The 18,614-nt window shown below is 37.0% G+C and overlaps 2 protein-coding genes and 1 long non-coding RNA gene across 3 annotated transcripts in view; 1 reads left to right on the top strand and 2 right to left on the bottom strand.

The window, feature by feature from the left end:
• Positions 1 to 18,614, top strand: part of LOC120424759 (putative uncharacterized protein DDB_G0282133) — a 509,335-nt gene that overhangs the window by 193,462 nt on the left and 297,259 nt on the right. The gene's annotated exons all lie outside the window — the stretch shown is intronic.
• Positions 1 to 18,614, bottom strand: part of LOC128092972 (uncharacterized) — a 76,973-nt gene that overhangs the window by 23,250 nt on the left and 35,109 nt on the right. The window lies entirely within an intron of this gene.
• Positions 12,381 to 13,062, bottom strand: LOC120414250 (uncharacterized). The gene has a single exon (XM_039575363.2). The coding sequence runs from the start codon at positions 13,030 to 13,032 to the stop codon at positions 12,544 to 12,546; it is 489 nt and encodes a 162-aa protein (XP_039431297.1). The 5' UTR covers positions 13,033 to 13,062; the 3' UTR covers positions 12,381 to 12,543.

Below are 18,614 nucleotides of genomic sequence, written 5' to 3' on the forward strand. Positions count from 1 at the left end.
TACTAACCAATCACCCCATGCACACAAACAGCGACACAAATGAGACGAAAATTATCACGAAAAAAAAACAGGACTGCGCGTCCCCAGAAGCACTGCACTTATGATGCCATTGTTCAATTATACTAACCAATCACCCCATGCACACAAACAGCGACACAAATGAGACGAAAATTATCACGAAAAAAAACAGGACTGCGCGTCCCCAGAAGCACTGCACTTATGATGCCATTGTTCACTTATAATGACCAATCACCCCATGCACACAAACAGCGACACAAAAGAGACGAAAATTATCACGAAAAAACAGGACTGCGCGTCCCCAGAAGCACTGCACTTATCATAATGATTGGAAAATTTGAACTAAATTAAAAATTAGTGACGCTTGCTGAAATTTTACCCAGTTATAAATTTGACAAAAACATTGATTAACATTACAAGTTCAAAATTTTCTAGAAAAACCATTTTTTTTATCAACATTGGAAGATTGTTATGTATGTATGTATGTATTTGAACCCCCGTCTTGGCAGGACTTGGCCATGACCACAGTATATTTCAACTGAGACGGTTCGGTTAGTAACCACCATATATCTCAAGAACCTTTGAAGCAAATACCTTTCTCTGGCTAACGATTTCTTCTGAAATTGTACAGACATAGTTCGGTAATGCAGATGACTCGGGCCAGGCAATCCACGACTCCCTCGTCCAGTTCATGAGTATATGAGATGGCCCTGGGCTATTTTGAGACGGTGTTAGTAGTTATATAATGGTTTGATATGTTATACCTTGTCGCATTATTTCGCCACTACGGATCTATTCAGTTCTAGAGCATTAACTCCATGATGGCCGACTGGTTAGTGTCCCAGACCATCATTCCAAAGGTGTGAATTCGAACCCCACCTGATTCTTAAAGGTTTTTTGTTCAATTCCTGATTCCAAATTTCAAGGGAACCGACCGGGATTTGATCCCTGAACCTTCTGCTTTCGAGGCAAAAGCCGAAACCATTAAGCCACGGAGCCGGTTAACATTGGAAAATTGTTATGTGTTTATTAACTCAAAATAAAGACCACCATTTTAAAATGTAAAAATAGAATATTTTTTTTCCTTTATCCGTAAATAACCATATTTTTAAGGGAAATAATGCCAGTTGCATATATCGTCGCCGTCGTGCCAACTTGTCGCACGTGCATGTTGGGCCAAATTGAGTTAAGAACGCCATTTTGTGCAGCTAACAATGCCTCACCTTCACAGATTCCCAAAATTCGATATCAATCCTGAGATATTCAATAAAAACCGAAAAAACATTTTTGTCACTTTTCATATGGAAGAAGTATCAATCTTTTCGTGCTATCTTGACACAGCCTGAAAATTGATGTAATGCGACAATTGGTCAAAGGGATTTCAGGTCAGAACGCGTTTGACGCACGTACAAGTTAGACTACCGTAAACATTTGTAATTATAACTCGGGACTCCAGCAACCAAATTCAACCAAACTTCGGGGCAATGCACAGAATGGTCAGCCAAACAAAACGTGTTTGTTATTGTTTACATTACGTGATCTAGAATTTGTTTATTCAAGGTCAAACATTGAAACGCGTTTTTCTCGGAACGTCGAAATGGCGGGTGCGACAAGATAGCACGACAGCGTCGATATGTAACTTAGATATTATTGGAAATCCTATGAATATTTTATAATCTGATAAAATCACATTTCTCGTTGTACTTTACTAGAACCGATCCTAAAGGACTCTAAATAAGCAATTTCCCGCCACTTTATTTAATTTCCATGCTCTTTTATTACTTTATCACCCCGGCCAAATCTCAAACTCAGCCGCCTTCATCCTGTGTCCTGTCCCTTCCAGTTAAAGTGTCGATCGAGGAGGTCGGTTTTTATGGATTTTTAATTTCATTAAATCCCTAGCCAACTTCCCCAAACACTGATCCAACGTGTATGTGGTTGTGTTTGTTCAGGATTGACCAAACACAACACGCTATACGGTCTCCGGACTCCGGTTCATTCCCGCCGGGGCCAACACGAAAACCGGATACCGACGAGTCGGACGGGGGTGTTCCGGAAATTCAACACCAAGAAATTAATGGCACAACTCGACTTACGGGGCAAGACTGTTTGTTCTTCTCCAAGGGGGAGAGTGCCCATCCCACCTGTCAACTAATATCCCTCCCCGCTCCTAAAGCAAGCAAAACAGATTGGTTTTCCATTTCAAGAATCGTGTCCATTTTGCCACGAGAAACACGATGTTTCCTATTGGTTTCGCCTGCTGGTCCGACGGGGGAAATACTGCGGACTCCGTAACTGCAGTATAATAGGCACATAAAACCACGAAACACGAAGCCGCCAGTATATTAAGGTCCCACTGTGGCCGGTGGCTTCCGAGCAAGAGCAAGTTCGTTGGGTGTGCGCGCGCTCCTGCTCCTGAGTGAGCAATAATTTAAATTTTACGACCGCAGATCATATTTTTATGCCTTATTTTGATCGTTAGGGCAACGTTTGCCGCCGGTTTTCTGCCTCTGCCTTCAGGGAGACCCGAGCGATGGCTGCAGACTTTACACTCCAGTAGGGTCAGTGGTCGGTGGGTTGTTCCGCAGAAACGACCAGGTTGTACAATGGTTTTATTAGTTTTCAATTTTTGATTCGTGATTTTTCCAACTGTCGGCTGATGATACGGGGTGAAATGGGACGAATCATAAAACTTTTAATTTTCAGTATTTTGTTAGAGACTATTGCTATTCAAACAACAATTGTAGAAAAAATACTCAAGATCTTAAACAAGATCCAACAAAATTTAAAGTTAATTAATTAAGATTCAATTTTTAGATTTGATCATATTACCAAATTCGTAAACAGAAAAATATAAACTTATACTGTTCATTTTTGAATTTTGCATATTAAAAGTTGAACAGATTTTTTCTGGTTCTCGATGCCATGAACTTTGTTCACGACAAAACTAAAAAATGGTGGAATATATGCTTTAAACAGTTATCTTAACAAGTTGGTATTCAACCCAGTTTTTTTGTTATGATAAGACTATAAGAGGTCTTAAAATAATCTACTTTTTGCCTCTTTTGAGGTAATTCATACCAAAAAAGGGATCATTATTCAACAAACACTTTGATGCTTTGATGAAAACAAGTTTCTTCACAAAATGTATGAACGCCAGAAGCTGACATATGCATTTAAGGTCAAAACACATTTCAGCATAACTTTTATCAATTTGAACGGTTTTCCAGAGTAGATATTTGACATTTCCAATTCCGCATCTCAACCTTATATTTGGCTCCATTCTGCCCAAGTCAGCAGTTATCCTATCGATCCTTTTTTATCCCCTTACCCCAACTACCTCGTCTCAAAATTGGCGGTAGCGCCGAACCTCGTCTCTCACGACTGTCGGAATCCACAAGTCGGCAGGAAACAACAATAAAACCTTACACAATGGCACCTCACCCACCCCCACGAAATATATAGTCCTTTTTCTGCTATCAGCTTCTGAGGTGAGAGGTGGGGATGGCTTGCAAAAGTGGGGACTAGCTTCGTATCCTTTCCAGGTTATTTTTTTATAGATTTCTCACTTTTTTTAAGTAAAGTTAAAAAAACCTTAATTTCAAAAAAAAATTAAACAAGACCTGACAATTATTGAATAACATTGAAATACATTTTTAAAACCAAACCAAAACAACATTTAGTACAATTCGATCAAAAACTTTCAACTGTGCAACTTTGTTTGTGTGTCTACATGGGAATCCCATGAAAAGTTTCCACATGGGAGCTCTATTTCTAATGTAATTTTTCCTGTTATATTGGCACAGCGGATACGATGTCCCGAGAGCAGTAACACGCGGCGTGGTCCTTGGAAAGCGGAGGAGGTGTGAAATAATTTATTTATGCTGGCTCCAAATGGTAACCCCCACTCCCGATGTTTCCCCTTATTGGCGTAAGGTGCGCTAATGGTTCCAGGATACCGGGGTCTCGACCTCGTGGACGGAGATAAAAACGGTGCCATGAAATCGATTCCTGATTTATCTTGCCGAAAGGGGACGGGAGGTTTACTGGCAGGTCCCACCAAATGGGACCCAGTAAGTAAGAATCGAGACGGTCTTCTTCCTCGTTGGCTTCATTGACATTCGATTCACACTCGGTTTAGCCGGTAATTTAATAGTCGCAGTTAATTTGGAGCAAGACATTACCCGCCATTTATACGGAAATAAAATAACTTTCTGAAGCAGTAACTTTTCCGTCTTTGAAATGTTAACAATAACATAAGCCAAGAAACATGAAGATCTTCTTGAATCATTTTGGAAAAATAAGCGTTTATGCTTGCAATATGCGTTGGCCGGTAACGAGATTATGGCAAAGCATAATTAGTATCAGTCTTGGTTCTGATACAGCCTAACTCAGCCTCAGGTATAAGGGGATGCCTGCTCAGGTGGCCGCGGCGATGACCTGATATGAGCTACCGCACAACATTGGCCAAATGGCGTCGTTTGTTTACCAACATTAGATTGTTTGTGGACGAACCGAAATAGTAGTTTATGCAACAAGTTGCAAAAAGAGGATTTTTTCAGCACGAGTCGTACATTTATCCAACGAGGTTCACCGAGTTGGATGAATACGAAGAGTGCTGAAAAAATCAAGTTTTGCAACGAGTTCCATACAACATTTTTTGCAATTCCGAAAAACACCCATTGAGTGAAATTTTAAGTCAAATTTTCATGTATTTTGTCAATAAATCGTTTAAATAAAAAAAAATGTTGAAAAGTGTTACTTTTCGAAACAAGTGCTGAAAAGTTCAACTTTTCAGCACCCATTTCAGTGCTGAAAAGTAGAACTTTTCAGCATTTATTTTGAAAAGTGTTGCTATTCGATTCTGTTATTTTTGGAACAGAAAAGTAGGCTATTTCGTCGTTCAAGAATGACAGGAAAAGCAAGTAGTTTAACGACGGAATTGCAAAAAAATTATTTTATTGTAAAAATCTCAATAGCCGTCGTATACTAATGTTTTATTTAACAAAGTAGATAAAATTTCGTTATATTTTAGAACAGAAAAAAAATATGCTCAGATATTTCAATTTAAAACGCTTATATCTAGGTTCGAAGCAAGATAAGACACCAAATCATCGTGGCTTAAGTTTTTCATCAGGTTTCAAACAAGCTTGCTGTAGATTTGCGTTTAAATTTTGAAATTTAACACTAAATAAAGATAAGTTGCAAAAATGACAACTTCAGCCATGTGCAACAATTTCCATATAGCCGAAGAATGGGTCATTCTCCGACCCTCTTCGATTTGCGTGAAACTTTGTCCCTGATCACGAATCGGAGGCCCGTTTATTGATATCTCGTGACGGAGGACGATTTGATGGCTTACTCAAAATTCCTAAGAAACATATTTTTCATCGAAAAAAAAAACACTAAAAAAGTTTTAAAAACATTGCCATTTTCCGTTACTCAACTGTAAAAATGTTTGGAACATGTCATTTTCAGGGAAATTTAATGTACTTTTCAAATCTACATTAACCCAAAAGGGTATTTTTTTCATTTAAAACATTTTTTTTTTTCATTTAAAAAAATCGTGTTTTTCTAACTTTGCAGGGTTATTTTTTAAAGTGTAACAATGTTCTACAAAGTTTTAGAGCAGACAATTACAAAAAAAAACAAATACAAACAGAAGGGGTTTGCCTATAACCATCACTAGTTATCGCGATTATACGAAAAAAAGGTTTTGAAAAAGTTGCTTTTTGCGTTTCTCTTTGTTTCGTCGTTCGTGTCTGTCGCAGGTGACGATAATGGACATGATCGACACAACCTACTTTTTAAAAACTTGTTTTTCGTAAAATCGCGCTAACTCATGATGATTACAAGCAAACCTATTATAATTCTAGAGTTTTTTTTTTTGAATAGGTCCATATAAAAGACAATAGTTTATAGGACCTTTTTAAAAAAAACTCTGGAATTGTTCATCATTTTTTTTTGTAATTGTCTGCTCTACAACTTTGTAGAACATTGTTACACTCTACAAATAGCCCTGCAAATTTAGAAAAATCACGAAATCTTAAAATAAAAAAAAACTGTTCTAAATGAAAAAAATCACCCGTCTGGGTCAATGTAGATTTGAAAAGTACATTAAATTTCCCTTAAAGTGACATGTTCCAAACATTTTAACAATTGAGTAACTGAAAATGGCAATGTTTTTAAAACTTTTTCAGTATTTTATTTTTCGATGAAAAATACATTTTTTTATTTTTTGATGGCTTACTCATCAAATCGGGAGTCCAATTTTACATAAGAGTCCTTTTTAAAACCAATTTTTTATCTCATCACCATTTCAGGCAAATTATTGAAAAACATATCTATTTTCGCAAAATTTAAGGGGTCATACCGCAAATCGAAGAGGGGTCGGGTCGGTACTCTTCAGGGATAATGCAGATTGGAAAAGTACATTAAATTTCCATCAAAATGACATTTTTCCGAAATAAAATACAGTTAAGTAACGATAAATGGCACAGTTTTTAAAACTTTTTTTGTGTATTTTTCGATGAAAAATACGTTTTTTAGGAATTTAGAGTACGTCATCAAATCGGACGTCCAATTTTACATAAAATTTCATTTGACAACAATTTCCATCTCATTTGCAAATTATTGAATAACATGTTTCGTATCGCCCCTCCGTCACGAGATTTCAAAAAAGGCGTCATCCATAAAGTATGTCACGCTCTAGGGGGGGAGGGGGGGTCTGAGCAAGTGTGACATTGCATGTTATAAGCATAGGAAAAGCGTGACAAAGGGGGGGAGGGGGGGTAAATTTTGGCTGATTTTAGCGTGACGTACTTTATGGATGAAGCCAAACGAACCTCGCATTCGGGATCAGGTACAAAAGTTACCCCTTAGGACAAAGTTTCACGCAAATCAAAGAGGGGTCAGGCAACTTTTCCCAATGTCGTGTAAGTTGGTAGTGAATTACAGATTTGTTTTTTTAATGAATATTTACATTTTTCAGACATCCTTCAAGTCTCTGAGCAATCCCATTATCCTGTTATGGTGAGTTAATTTGGAGGTAGTTAATAAAAAACATTCAGGTTGTTTTCCACTAAAAGTTATGCTATTTGAACTGAATTTTAAAATATTCCAATCAGTCACGAACGTACTTCGTACTTGCCGTATGAATTTCACCGTTCAAAACAAAAGCTAAATTGAGTATTCAAAACGGCACATAACCCCCCACACAAAACCGGAGCCACACGCCATCGTCATCGGTTTTTCATTAAAACCGAAAATAACTCAATTTATTTTGCTCAAGTGTCTCGCGAGTACCGTCTACTGGTTTTTTCTATGACCTGACCTTTATTTATTCACCCACGCTAGGATTCTCACAAGTATTGCACGTGGACGTATATTTTCGTACCATTTTTTGTCCACTTCATTGAGCAACGATGATCCAGAGGACATCCGACAGCTGCACACGGTCAGTTCTGCCCACACCCAACTGGACCACACAACAAGTGTGACATTCCCAGATGACACATCGGGACTATTTTTACCTGTTTTCCCACGTGGCTGAGCATCAGTTCGCACGGTTGGACAGTTTTCGAATCAAAAAAACAGATCATTTTATCAATTTTTTTTTCAAATAAAATTTAGTTGTACATAGTTCAAACTTAAAAAAAATAAAACAATTAACGTTTTTGATCAGAAAAAATAACTTTCAACTGTGCCCCCACAATGACGTGTGACCGCTTGCGAAGGTTATCCCTGAACGGTATCGGATGCAATAATAATAACCTCTCCGAGGACCGTTTGGCAGGGATACGTGTAGGAGTGCACCGACCGACAACTTTGGAAAACCCGACCGCAAAACACAACCCTTTCCGTGACTGGAATTCATTTGTATCGCAATGACCCGAGCCAAGGATCGGAAGCCTCGTGGGTGCAACATTTTTCCTTTTTGTTTTCAAGTCCCTTTACAGAAAATAGCTCACTCTTTGGCGAGGTTATTTATTTAACAAGACCTCCACAAGGTGCTCCAGGTTGCAATTACCATCATTCTAGGTAAATGTGGTGAAATTAATTGGTTCCCATAAAGATTAAGTTAATTTTATAGAAAAATATAGCAAGTGTTTATTTTTTATCGTGAACTTTCGTCTGGGTACTAGAAAGCACAGAGAGATTTTGAAGTTTCAACAAGACTTTATTCTAAGATATATACTTAAAAAATCTTATAAAATGAATTGATCTTGCTGTTCAAAAAAAAATGCTTTGTCTTTGACAAGATGGTTTGTCATAAAATTTTACTTAAGTTAACCGAACTGTTCAGCAGTTGAAAAATCGGTAAACTTTACCGAATTCGGTAAAAAAAAATCTAGGTGTGTAGAATACATAACATTAGACAAGTTAGGTAAGAACACAAGATTAGACTAGATTAGACTTGATTAGTTGTTGCTGTTTTGATTTGATTAGTTGTTGCTGTTTTGATTTGATTAGATTTGATTAGATTTGATTAGATTTGATTAGATTTGATTAGATTTGATTAGATTTGATTAGCTTTGATTAGATTTGATTAGATTTGATTAGATTTGATTAGATTTGATTAGATTTGATTAGATTTGATTAGATTTGATTAGATTTGATTAGATTTGATTAGATTTGATTAGATTTGATTAGATTTGATTAGATTTGATTAGATTTGATTAGATTTGATTAGATTTGATTAGATTTGATTAGATTTGATTAGATTTGATTAGATTTGATTAGATTTGATTAGATTTGATTAGATTTGATTAGATTTGATTAGATTTGATTAGATTTGATTAGATTTGATTAGATTTGATTAGATTTGATTAGATTTGATTAGATTTGATTAGATTTGATTAGATTTGATTAGATTTGATTAGATTTGATTAGATTTGATTAGATTTGATTAGATTTGATTAGATTAGATTTGATTAGTTTTTATTAGATTTGATTAGATTTGATTAGATTTGATTAGATTTGATTAGATTTGATTAGATTTGATTAGATTTGATTAGATTTTTCGGGAACAAAGAATTTTGTTTTCTAAAATCTTAAAAAAAAATGAAACAGAAGTTAAATCAACTGAAAACAATTCTAAAAGCATTTCCCTGCATTGATAGTCATTTTTAACATGTCGATGCCTCTGTGCTCTCTTATGCTAATTAGTTTGTTTTTTTTTTTGTGAAGATCCGATGTACAAAAGTTTTTTTACACAATAAAAATGTTTTGTCAACCATTTAAAATTTTAAAAACTATATTTTTTGCTAAACACTGGTGTATTATGCATCTTACAACACTTTTTATCAGTCAATTGTTAAAACTTATAGCTAGTTTTGCCTTCCTCACCTCAATGTGGAAAGGCTATAAAATCATTCGAAAATTGAACTTCGTGATTTGACCTAGAAAGCCCAATTTAACGTAACATAACGACTCAGTATCAAATTCTGAGCAAATGTTGTCACTCGATTATCTCGGCACTGTATAAACCGATTTTGTCCGTTTTGGACTCATTCGATCCGTCTTGGAGTCCCATAAGTCGCTATTGAAAATCATGAAATTTTGTTAAGTACTTCAAAAGTTATGCCCAAAATATTGAAGATCTGGCAACGCTTTTAAAAGTTATAAGCACTTAATTGTTATTTACACACTTTTTTTTAGGCCGGATCTCAAATATTTTGATGAAAGTAATGTCCGGATCTATCATGCAACTCATCGTTTGATGGGTAATCAAAAGTCCTTTCCAACCAGTCCAAAAGATCGAAGATCTGACCACTCTATCAAAAGTTATAAGCACCTAAGTTTTATTTATACAATTTTTTATGCCGGATCTCAAATATTTTGATGACAACGTTGTCTGGATCTATTATCCATCTATCTAATCTATACCCATCGTTGAATTCGTAATCAAAAAATCTTTACAATAAGCCCAACAAATAGATGATCTGGCAACGCTGTCACAAGAAATTAGTAATGAAGCTTATTTTTTGAACATGTTAAGACGGAATGAAGCTATTTTGACTAAAAGTATTTGCTATATAAATGTCAAGAAGGCACCAACCCCTAAAGGTGGATTAAGAAACGTTTTTTTTTTTTTTTATTTCAACCCCAAGTGGCAAGTTCATCGCACCTAATCCCATTAACGCATCCTGTGACCTTGACAGAAACCACAACAAACGACACCAACATCGAAACAAAAGTCCTTTTACGCTTTTTCCGTAATAAAATCCTCATTAAAATTCTAACACAAAGTAACAGGCTCCGCACACACTTCTCCGAGCACCCTCTCTTTTTGAAGGCCATGACCCTTTCAGGCAGTGAATAGAACCTTTTTCCCACCACCAGTCACTGTGACAGTGACTGAAAACATTTGCCACAATTTTCCCACCCTGTCCCCTCTGTCTGATCCTAAAATATGTCGTGTTGAAAAATGGAAATCATCTGTCGTGGTGTCACGTCTCTCCGGGTTGAGTAATTAGCTGAAATATTAATTTGTCACTTTTTATGACATGACGGTTGTTGCTGTTGCGACAAACTTTGTCAAGAATAAAATTTAATTTGGCAAAGTTACTGTTTTAAAACTTCCGTCGACTTTATTTTGTCTTTCGTGCGAAGTTAGTCGACAACTTCAGGCGGGTTCATTTTCATGCTTTGAACTTGAAATATTCCCCCCCAAACCCAAAATGTTTCACCCAAACGAGGGTTGGAATGCCTTTTGAGTCCCGAAGGAATTTCAAGTCAAATTTCACCTGAGCTTCGTTCAAAATAGCTATCTGTAGCCGGTGGGAAGGTCACCTTCCAACATCCCCCTTCCTCTCACCCATGAATACACATTTTATAGCATTCCAAGCATGTTTAGCTGGAAGACAGCAGGTAACCCCTCCGGAATCGATTTCAAACAACACCCACCCACGAAGTGGCAGGAAATCGACCATTCTTATCGCAACGGGAAACCACAAAAAAAAAACTTCGAATGCCAACGCAACCCGGTTGTGTCATGAGGTGCTAAATTCAATATTTTGTTTGCGGTTTCCGATTGGACATTTGTTGTGGTCAAACTGATTTTCCCTATTTAAGTTGTATTTTATGGAAAACATTGGAAAATGTTAACAATTGAGTAAATTTGTCTTAATTTATGATTTATATTTACTTAAAAAAAATTAAAGACACAAAGACGTTAACTTAATTGTAATTTTGAAAATTTTAGATTTTGGCTTTAGTTTGGAAACATCATGAGTATTTCCATGTAATTCTTCAGACAATTTTGGGAGCTTGTCATATATAATCAGCACTTTTGTAAACGAGTGATAGAAAAAAAACTATCACTTGATAATTCTTGCACCAAAATATTAGAAGGCAATAAGGCATGGCGACCGTAGCCATAGCTCGTAAGTTCTCTTTTTTTATCTCGGGATTTCCAGCATGAGCATTTTCTTTCTAGCACGCCTTCTCTTTTTCTCTTGCACAAACACTCGCCGAAGATTATTTTGTTTTCTCAATAAAAGAACAATAAAAGAACGCGAGAGGGAGATTGGGCACCGACCACGCATTACGTCCCGTTAAACTGTGTTGGCAAATTTTCTTTTGTGGCGGCTTTTATGGCTAGATGTGAACACTAGATAGAGACCGGAATTTGTGTGCTGGATTTTTCGCGGCACGGCGATACTGTAACACTTTCATTCGAGCAGTTTTTGCTTTTTTATACAATTTATTTCTTATGGGAGAACTGTCATTTCTACCACTCGAGTCCGGTGCTTTATTGTTGTTGCTAAGAACTGAATGTTTTATATTTTTACAACTCTGAAAATGAATATAGGGGAACTATACCCTTTCTCAGCCTATTTCTATTATCGGCCTATCAGCACTTTGATCATGAATTACAGCTGTCATAAAATGTTTTTGACTGTTCCAAAGTAACAAATAGCTCAAATAAAAGTGAGCAAGCAACTTTTCATTGTTGATACATCTGAAAATGTTGATTTAATAGCGGAAAACGGCAAAAGTGATGAGAATTGGTCGAACGGCTTAGAGTGATTAAAATGGGCATATTTCCCCTATAAATGTATAAAAATCGGGGTCATGAAAGAGGTTTTCCGATCGGCAAAGTTGTAGTTGAAAAAGCACTGAGGGATGTTATGACGATGGGACAATTAAGAAACCATACGACTTTGTCCAATATGGATGTCAAAATTTAGGGTTTCGATACTTTGAACAAATTAGAATTTCGACAACATTGGCCTCAATTCATTTTTGTTTAGATTTTTCTTGAACTATTTTTTTTTTCGAGCGATGTTCTAAATCTTCCTGGTCATGTCTGTATCATATTACAAAGATGACAAAGAAGAACATGAAGAAAACCAAAATGTTTGTTTTTTGTTTATTACTTTCAAATTTTAATATATAGTCACTTGAATTGTATTGTGAGAAACGTCCTTTCTTTTTACAGCAGCTGTATCACAAGGTAGTTATATGTGGTATGTTATATCTTTTGGATCGGATAGTCTGATAGACATTCCATACAGTTTTTCAGCAAGCGACTTTAAAAATTCGCCATTCATATTGCTTGTTGTCACAGGCAGGATAAGCACTAATTTTACCATCAACGTTCCACAAGCAATGATTCAACTTCTTATTTTTAAGCTTGAAAACGTTATTTCTGACCCACATAATATTCCAAGATGCCCCTCCGTCGTTTATCAGCGTTTTCGGAATCCAGGTGAATATATAATTTCCTCTGTAATACTGCTGAGACTCGAACAGCTCTTCTCCATTTCCTTTATGCTTTATCTTGTAATGGTCCGGGTATCTCTCATCATTTGAAATAACCCAATTTTCTCCTTCGCCTGATGATGTGCTAACATGGCGACGATCTTTGTCGTGTTTGGACCATGAGCTGGTTAATTGCTCTCCAGACCACTGGTTGGCGAAACGCACACACACTCCCGCACCTCCCCAGGGGTTGTTGGCCAGGGTGATGGAAATCAGGTGCAAAATTAAGACGAGTACTGCTTTCATTGTGACGGGTTTTCCACAACTGGAATTGAGTAGCATCGAGACATAATTTATATTGAACAATTGAATTGTTGGTACGTGGACAACTGTATTTGTTTAGATTTGTTTAAATTACCGATAATACACAGTAAAAAAAACATTATGTTATATTAATGGATTTTTTTTTCATTTCCTACTCCCGTTAAAACCCTTTTTAAAATTTGAAAAAAAATCCTGAGATGCAATTGTTCATAAAAATTGATGAAAGTAATCTCACAACTCTAGAAGTTGTAATTAAAATACAGCTTCACCAAATAAGAACAGATTCTAAAGTACTTTTTCAAAAAGTGTGCCATGAGTTTCTTATGTTGATAGAGCTTTTTATAAAAGTACATTATACTAAATTGAATTTGAGAGTGCAAATCTGAATTTTATAAACACTATGAAGGTTATTAATTTCTTTTACGACACAAGTCCGTTCGCATTTTTATTTCTTTAATGTTTATTTCCATCTATATTCACTGTGTATGCAGTAACAATCATTCATATTTACTCAAATGGTTCCATTTATTTGCAATTCATTGTTTGACAAGATTACTTGTAGTTACATTGTATTTAACTCTCAACATGCATTAAATGACTATGTCCAAACTTTGTTTCATCAAAAAACACAAAGAAGATAAACTCATTTATGAAATTTAACATGTTAAAAAACTGAGACTATCCCCCAAACATCTGGAAGCCAGATAATACTTGTATTTTAGGACAGTTCCAATCATATTTTGATCAGGAATCGTTTTTTATGTTACAATTTTGAAAAAAAAATTCTAGACACATATACATCAATTCCATTTGAAAAGAGCCTAATCCGAAAAAAAGTTCTCCGATCGGGCTCAAAAATTTTCTGGGGGTTCCTTGGCCAAAATTATTAGACCCGTATTTTTTTGTTTGGCCATTAGGGTGACCTACGCCGTGTTAGAGTGGACTGAAAAATGGCAATTTACGTCATTTTTCGCAAAAACCTTTTTCTTCGAAAAATCCTATCTCCGCGCCATTTCATCCGATTTTAGCTGTCTTAGACGCAAAAGAATGATCATGAGTTTGGCTATTTGGGAAAAATAGTAAGAAGTTTCAAAAATCTAGCTTACCATTTGAAAAAGTCGCATGCAACTTAAAATGGCGTTTTGACCGTGTTTGGACCAAAGAGCCTATGTCTAAAAATATTTTTATCGGATTCCTCGGAAAATTTCACATAACAATTCAAAAAATTGGCGATGTCGAACCGTACGTTTTGGAGATATGATTTTTTTTTTAAATAAAAACTGAGTTTTTCGACGCGCCACGCGCAAAAACGGGAAAATGACGAAATCGGCAAAAAATCAACTTTTTCCACTAAAACTGCGATAACTTTAAAATTTCAGCGATGACCTATAGATGTTTGGGTATCAAAATTTTTGTAATTGAAAGACGCAACTTTTGGTACAAAATATTTTTTTAATTCGTTGCTGTACAACGGAATTTCACAAAAAAAAATCAAATATTTTCGATCAATCCCAGACATGAGCAATTCTCTCAGATTTCGTTCATTCGATATTTTTTTGTATTTTTTAATCTTGCTGAAACTGTTTTGTGCATTCGGTATGCCCAAAGAAGCCATTTTGCATCATTAGTTTGTCCATATAATTTTCCATACAAATTTGGCAGCTGTCCATATAGAGGATCGAAGCAATCTGTGCCCGTGGTCGGACGCGTTTTTGATTGCTGTAATTTTTTAACCTTTTTAATTGTCTTCAAAAGTGAAAAATTTCGCAAAATCCGGAGATCTCGTTCCCTTTTCCGCTTCAAGACATTTGTAGTTAAAGTGGTGCAAGTAACAAGCAGATTTTTTTGTGAAATTTTTGAAGTACTTCTTCCACGACTCGGAAGAGTTGCTGGAGATTTCGGCAGCAACAAGAAAGACAGGAGCTTGTTAACCTCACGAAGTGGCCACCAGCTTAAGCGTTCCTGTGGTTCCACGTCTTTCAAGAATTGTCGAAGCAGATGTGGGTGGCGTTCATCATCCAGCCACTTTAAAGTTGTGGGTCGCTTGCAGTCATTCGTGCGGTACCAGGACTGCTGCCGGAGGTTCTGCTGATCAAGGCAGGAATTCAAGATTTGTGAAGTTTCAAGTGTCATGTTGCGAGGCGATCGGAATTGAGCTGTTTCCAAGATTCTTCGTATTTGGTGAGAGCTTTCCATTTTTATTTTCAATTGACACTTTCATCCACTCTAACATCCATACACTTCAGTAAAGACAAACCACGCCAATTTCCACTAAATACGCGGTAGGGTGTTCCGTTGGTCGTTCGCTGTGAGTTGTGGATTGCCTGCTTCTCTAATGAAAGTTCGACTAGGGGGGCATGCTTATTAATTTCTCGTCGCTCCATACCCTCAGTGACGTGATGGGAGCAAGGGCGTCTATACAAAGTGTCCCTACACCCGCTACAAATTTCCGGTGCTTGGGGAGGGGAAAGGGGTTTCTTTTTATTCTTTGCGCCGGTATTTGTAGCACTAAAATTCGTGCAAAAAAACTTATGCACGTGGGTGTACAGATTACGGAGTAAAAGATGATCGAATTGTTCACCTAGCGCTCACATGTGTTTCGGGACCAAGTTGCCTGCGGGTATGGGGATCATACATACATACATACATACATACAAATTTGGCAGCTGTCCATATAAAAATGATATATGAAAATTCAAAAAACTGTATCTTTTGAAGGAATTTTTGGATCGATTTGGTGTCTTGGGCAAAGTTGTAGGTTTGGATAAGGACTACACTGAACAAAAATGATACACGGTTAAAAAATTGTGATTTTTAATTTAACTTTTTGTCACTAAAACTTGATTTGCAAAAAAAATACTATTTTTTTTTATTTTTTATATGTTAAAAATGCCAACATTTCAGATTTTTTTTTTATTTTATTTTTTTTGATGGGATTGGAAGTTTAAAGATAGTTCGAGGATCCGTCTGGTTCTTGTTCTATGTTTAAGCGGGGCCAGACAATGCCCAATGACCTCGGAATTGGGCCGCTAGGATCTCTGCCATTCTGAAACTGGTCATTGGAAGCAGCGCGAGGGCTGTCACCACCTAATACCCGGGACTGAGATAAGCTGTATCAGCATAACCCAAGTCTGATACAAATTATACTTTCCCATAATTTCGCTGCCGGCCAGCGGGTATTGGATTGGACCACACATACACACACACACACACACTTTTTTGAAAATAGTCGCAGTTTTAATTTTTTTTAAATAAGTGCACATGTCTGCCCAATTTTGAAGAAAATATTCTTGAAAAGCTGAGAAAATTCTCTATATCTTGCTCTTTTGAACTTTGTCGATACGACCCCTAATTGCTGAGATATTGCCATGCAAAGATTTAAAAACAGGAAAATTGATGTTCTCTAAGTCTCACTCAAACAACCCACCATTTTCTAACGTTGATATCTCAGCAACTAATGGTCCGATTTACAATTTTAAAATATGAAACATTCGTGAAATTTTCCGATCTTTTCAAAAACAAAAAAGTTTCAGCAAGATTAAAAAATACAAAAATTAAAATTCAAAAAAAAAGACTGATTTCGTAAAGAATTGCTCACATGCTAAATATGATTTTAAAAGCAGGAAAATGCATTTAAATTTGTTTTCAGTCGATTACACTTCTATTTTAACTAAAATTTTCAAGATTTTTGAAAAAAATATTTTTTGCCCCCTTATTTTTCTTACTTATTTGAAGGAGGAAGGGGGGCGTCATAAGCTTTGAAAAATATTTACAACGGCCTGATTAAAAATGCGAAAAAAACTAAGTTTCGTTTATTCTGTTCATTTGATTTGTCTAATTGCAATAGACAACTAAATATGTTTTTAAATATAGAGGTGAATAGGGCTGCCAAAGGGAGCGGCCGTGGCTGACTGGTTACGGTGTTCGCTTTGTAAGCGAATGGTTCTGGGTTCGATTCCCATCTGCTCCCAACGAGAAAGTTAAGAACACATAAATTTGAAATGATGAATATGAACGAAAAATCAAAGTCGCTCGAGGCGGGGTTCGATCCTCCGTCCTTTGGATTGGTAAGCAAAAATGCTAACCACTAGGCCATGACGACTTGGTGAGCGAGGACTGGAATTAGGAATACTGTTACAGAGAGCGAGTTGTGGCGCTATAACCACGGCAAATAGTGTCCAGGGCATTCGTGGAAATACAATGTCCCATCCCAGAGGGTCCCGGAGTACCAAACCTTCTTAGCATGGTGCTCCCAACGAATACAACCAAATCTCGGAGCGTATGGTGGTGTGTCCCCACGCTTCTTCCTCCCCTGTCGATTCAGAATTGTGTTGTTGTTCGAACACTCAGTGCTCAAACTCAACCCAATTACGAGTCATCTCTGCGATACGGCTTTACGCAGTAGGCCTGGCCGCTTTAACGCTTGTGATGTTTCAATGCATTCTAATGCAATGGCCCACTACAAATGTTAATAAATGACAAGAAGAGTGCTAGGCGTCATCTAACCTAAGGCACTCTCCAGGATCCCTTCGAAAGATTGGCTGCGCTAGGGTCTGATTAGATTAGATTAGATAGAGGTGAATAGGGCTGCCAAATTCGTCACTGTTGTGCTTACTTGTCGCACGTGCATTTTGGGGCCAAATTGAGTTAAGAACGCCATTTTGTAAAGCTCACAATGCCCCACCTTTTGACTTTTACATATCCCCAAAACTCGATTTTTCTCGGAACGTCAAAAAGCAACGTAGGACATGATAGCACGACGGCGTCGAAATATCAGTATAACACGCCAATTTTAATTTCTTCTTTGTTTTCTAATGAAAGCAGATATTTTAAAATCTTTTATATCATAGATAACAAACACTGCCGATTTTAGTAATTATCATCGCAAATACATTAAGTCACTTAAAAAGATACCGATTTTGTTCCTCAACCCGCATAACCTTATGAAATTCCTGCTCAACGAACTGTTTTACGATTATGGCGTCACTTAGTGCGCACATATTTTTGTCGGTTCCATTCCACTTTTTTTTTCATCGGCCGATTTTCCGCCTCACTGGCGCCAGGGGGTGAATTTTCACCGGTGAACTAACCCCACCCCCACTACTATTCCAAAGGGAAGTAGTGTTGGCGGAGGCCGGAAGCCGCAACCAAAACGATAAACAGAGAACCCGCCACGCAAACGACAACAACAACAAAAATCCCCAAGCGCAAAAGTCGCATATAAATATTATGGTGGCCATTTCCCACTTGTTCTGTCTCTGGAGGGGGGCTGTCAGGGCAGAACTTGGCCACGCGCGCGCACTCTTTGACATGCAAATTTATTTTGGAAAATTATGTGCTCAAGCACATGACACCAGAAGAGAACTCGAACCACCCAACTCAGACGAGGGCAAAATTTGTGCCCGGGACCAAGTTTCCCGAATACCGCTTACGTACGGATTCCGTGTGGTTCAGAAAAGGGCATCCTTTGCTGGTTTGGGTTTCTTTTGGGGGGGAGGTGGTTGAACATTTTCAAAAACTGACAGAGATAGTGCGGTGTCAGGTTTTGCATAAACACCAGAAAA

Source organism: Culex pipiens, chromosome 2 (assembly GCF_016801865.2).
Source record: "Culex pipiens pallens isolate TS chromosome 2, TS_CPP_V2, whole genome shotgun sequence".
In the NCBI taxonomy this organism is placed as follows: Eukaryota; Metazoa; Arthropoda; class Insecta; order Diptera; family Culicidae; genus Culex; species Culex pipiens.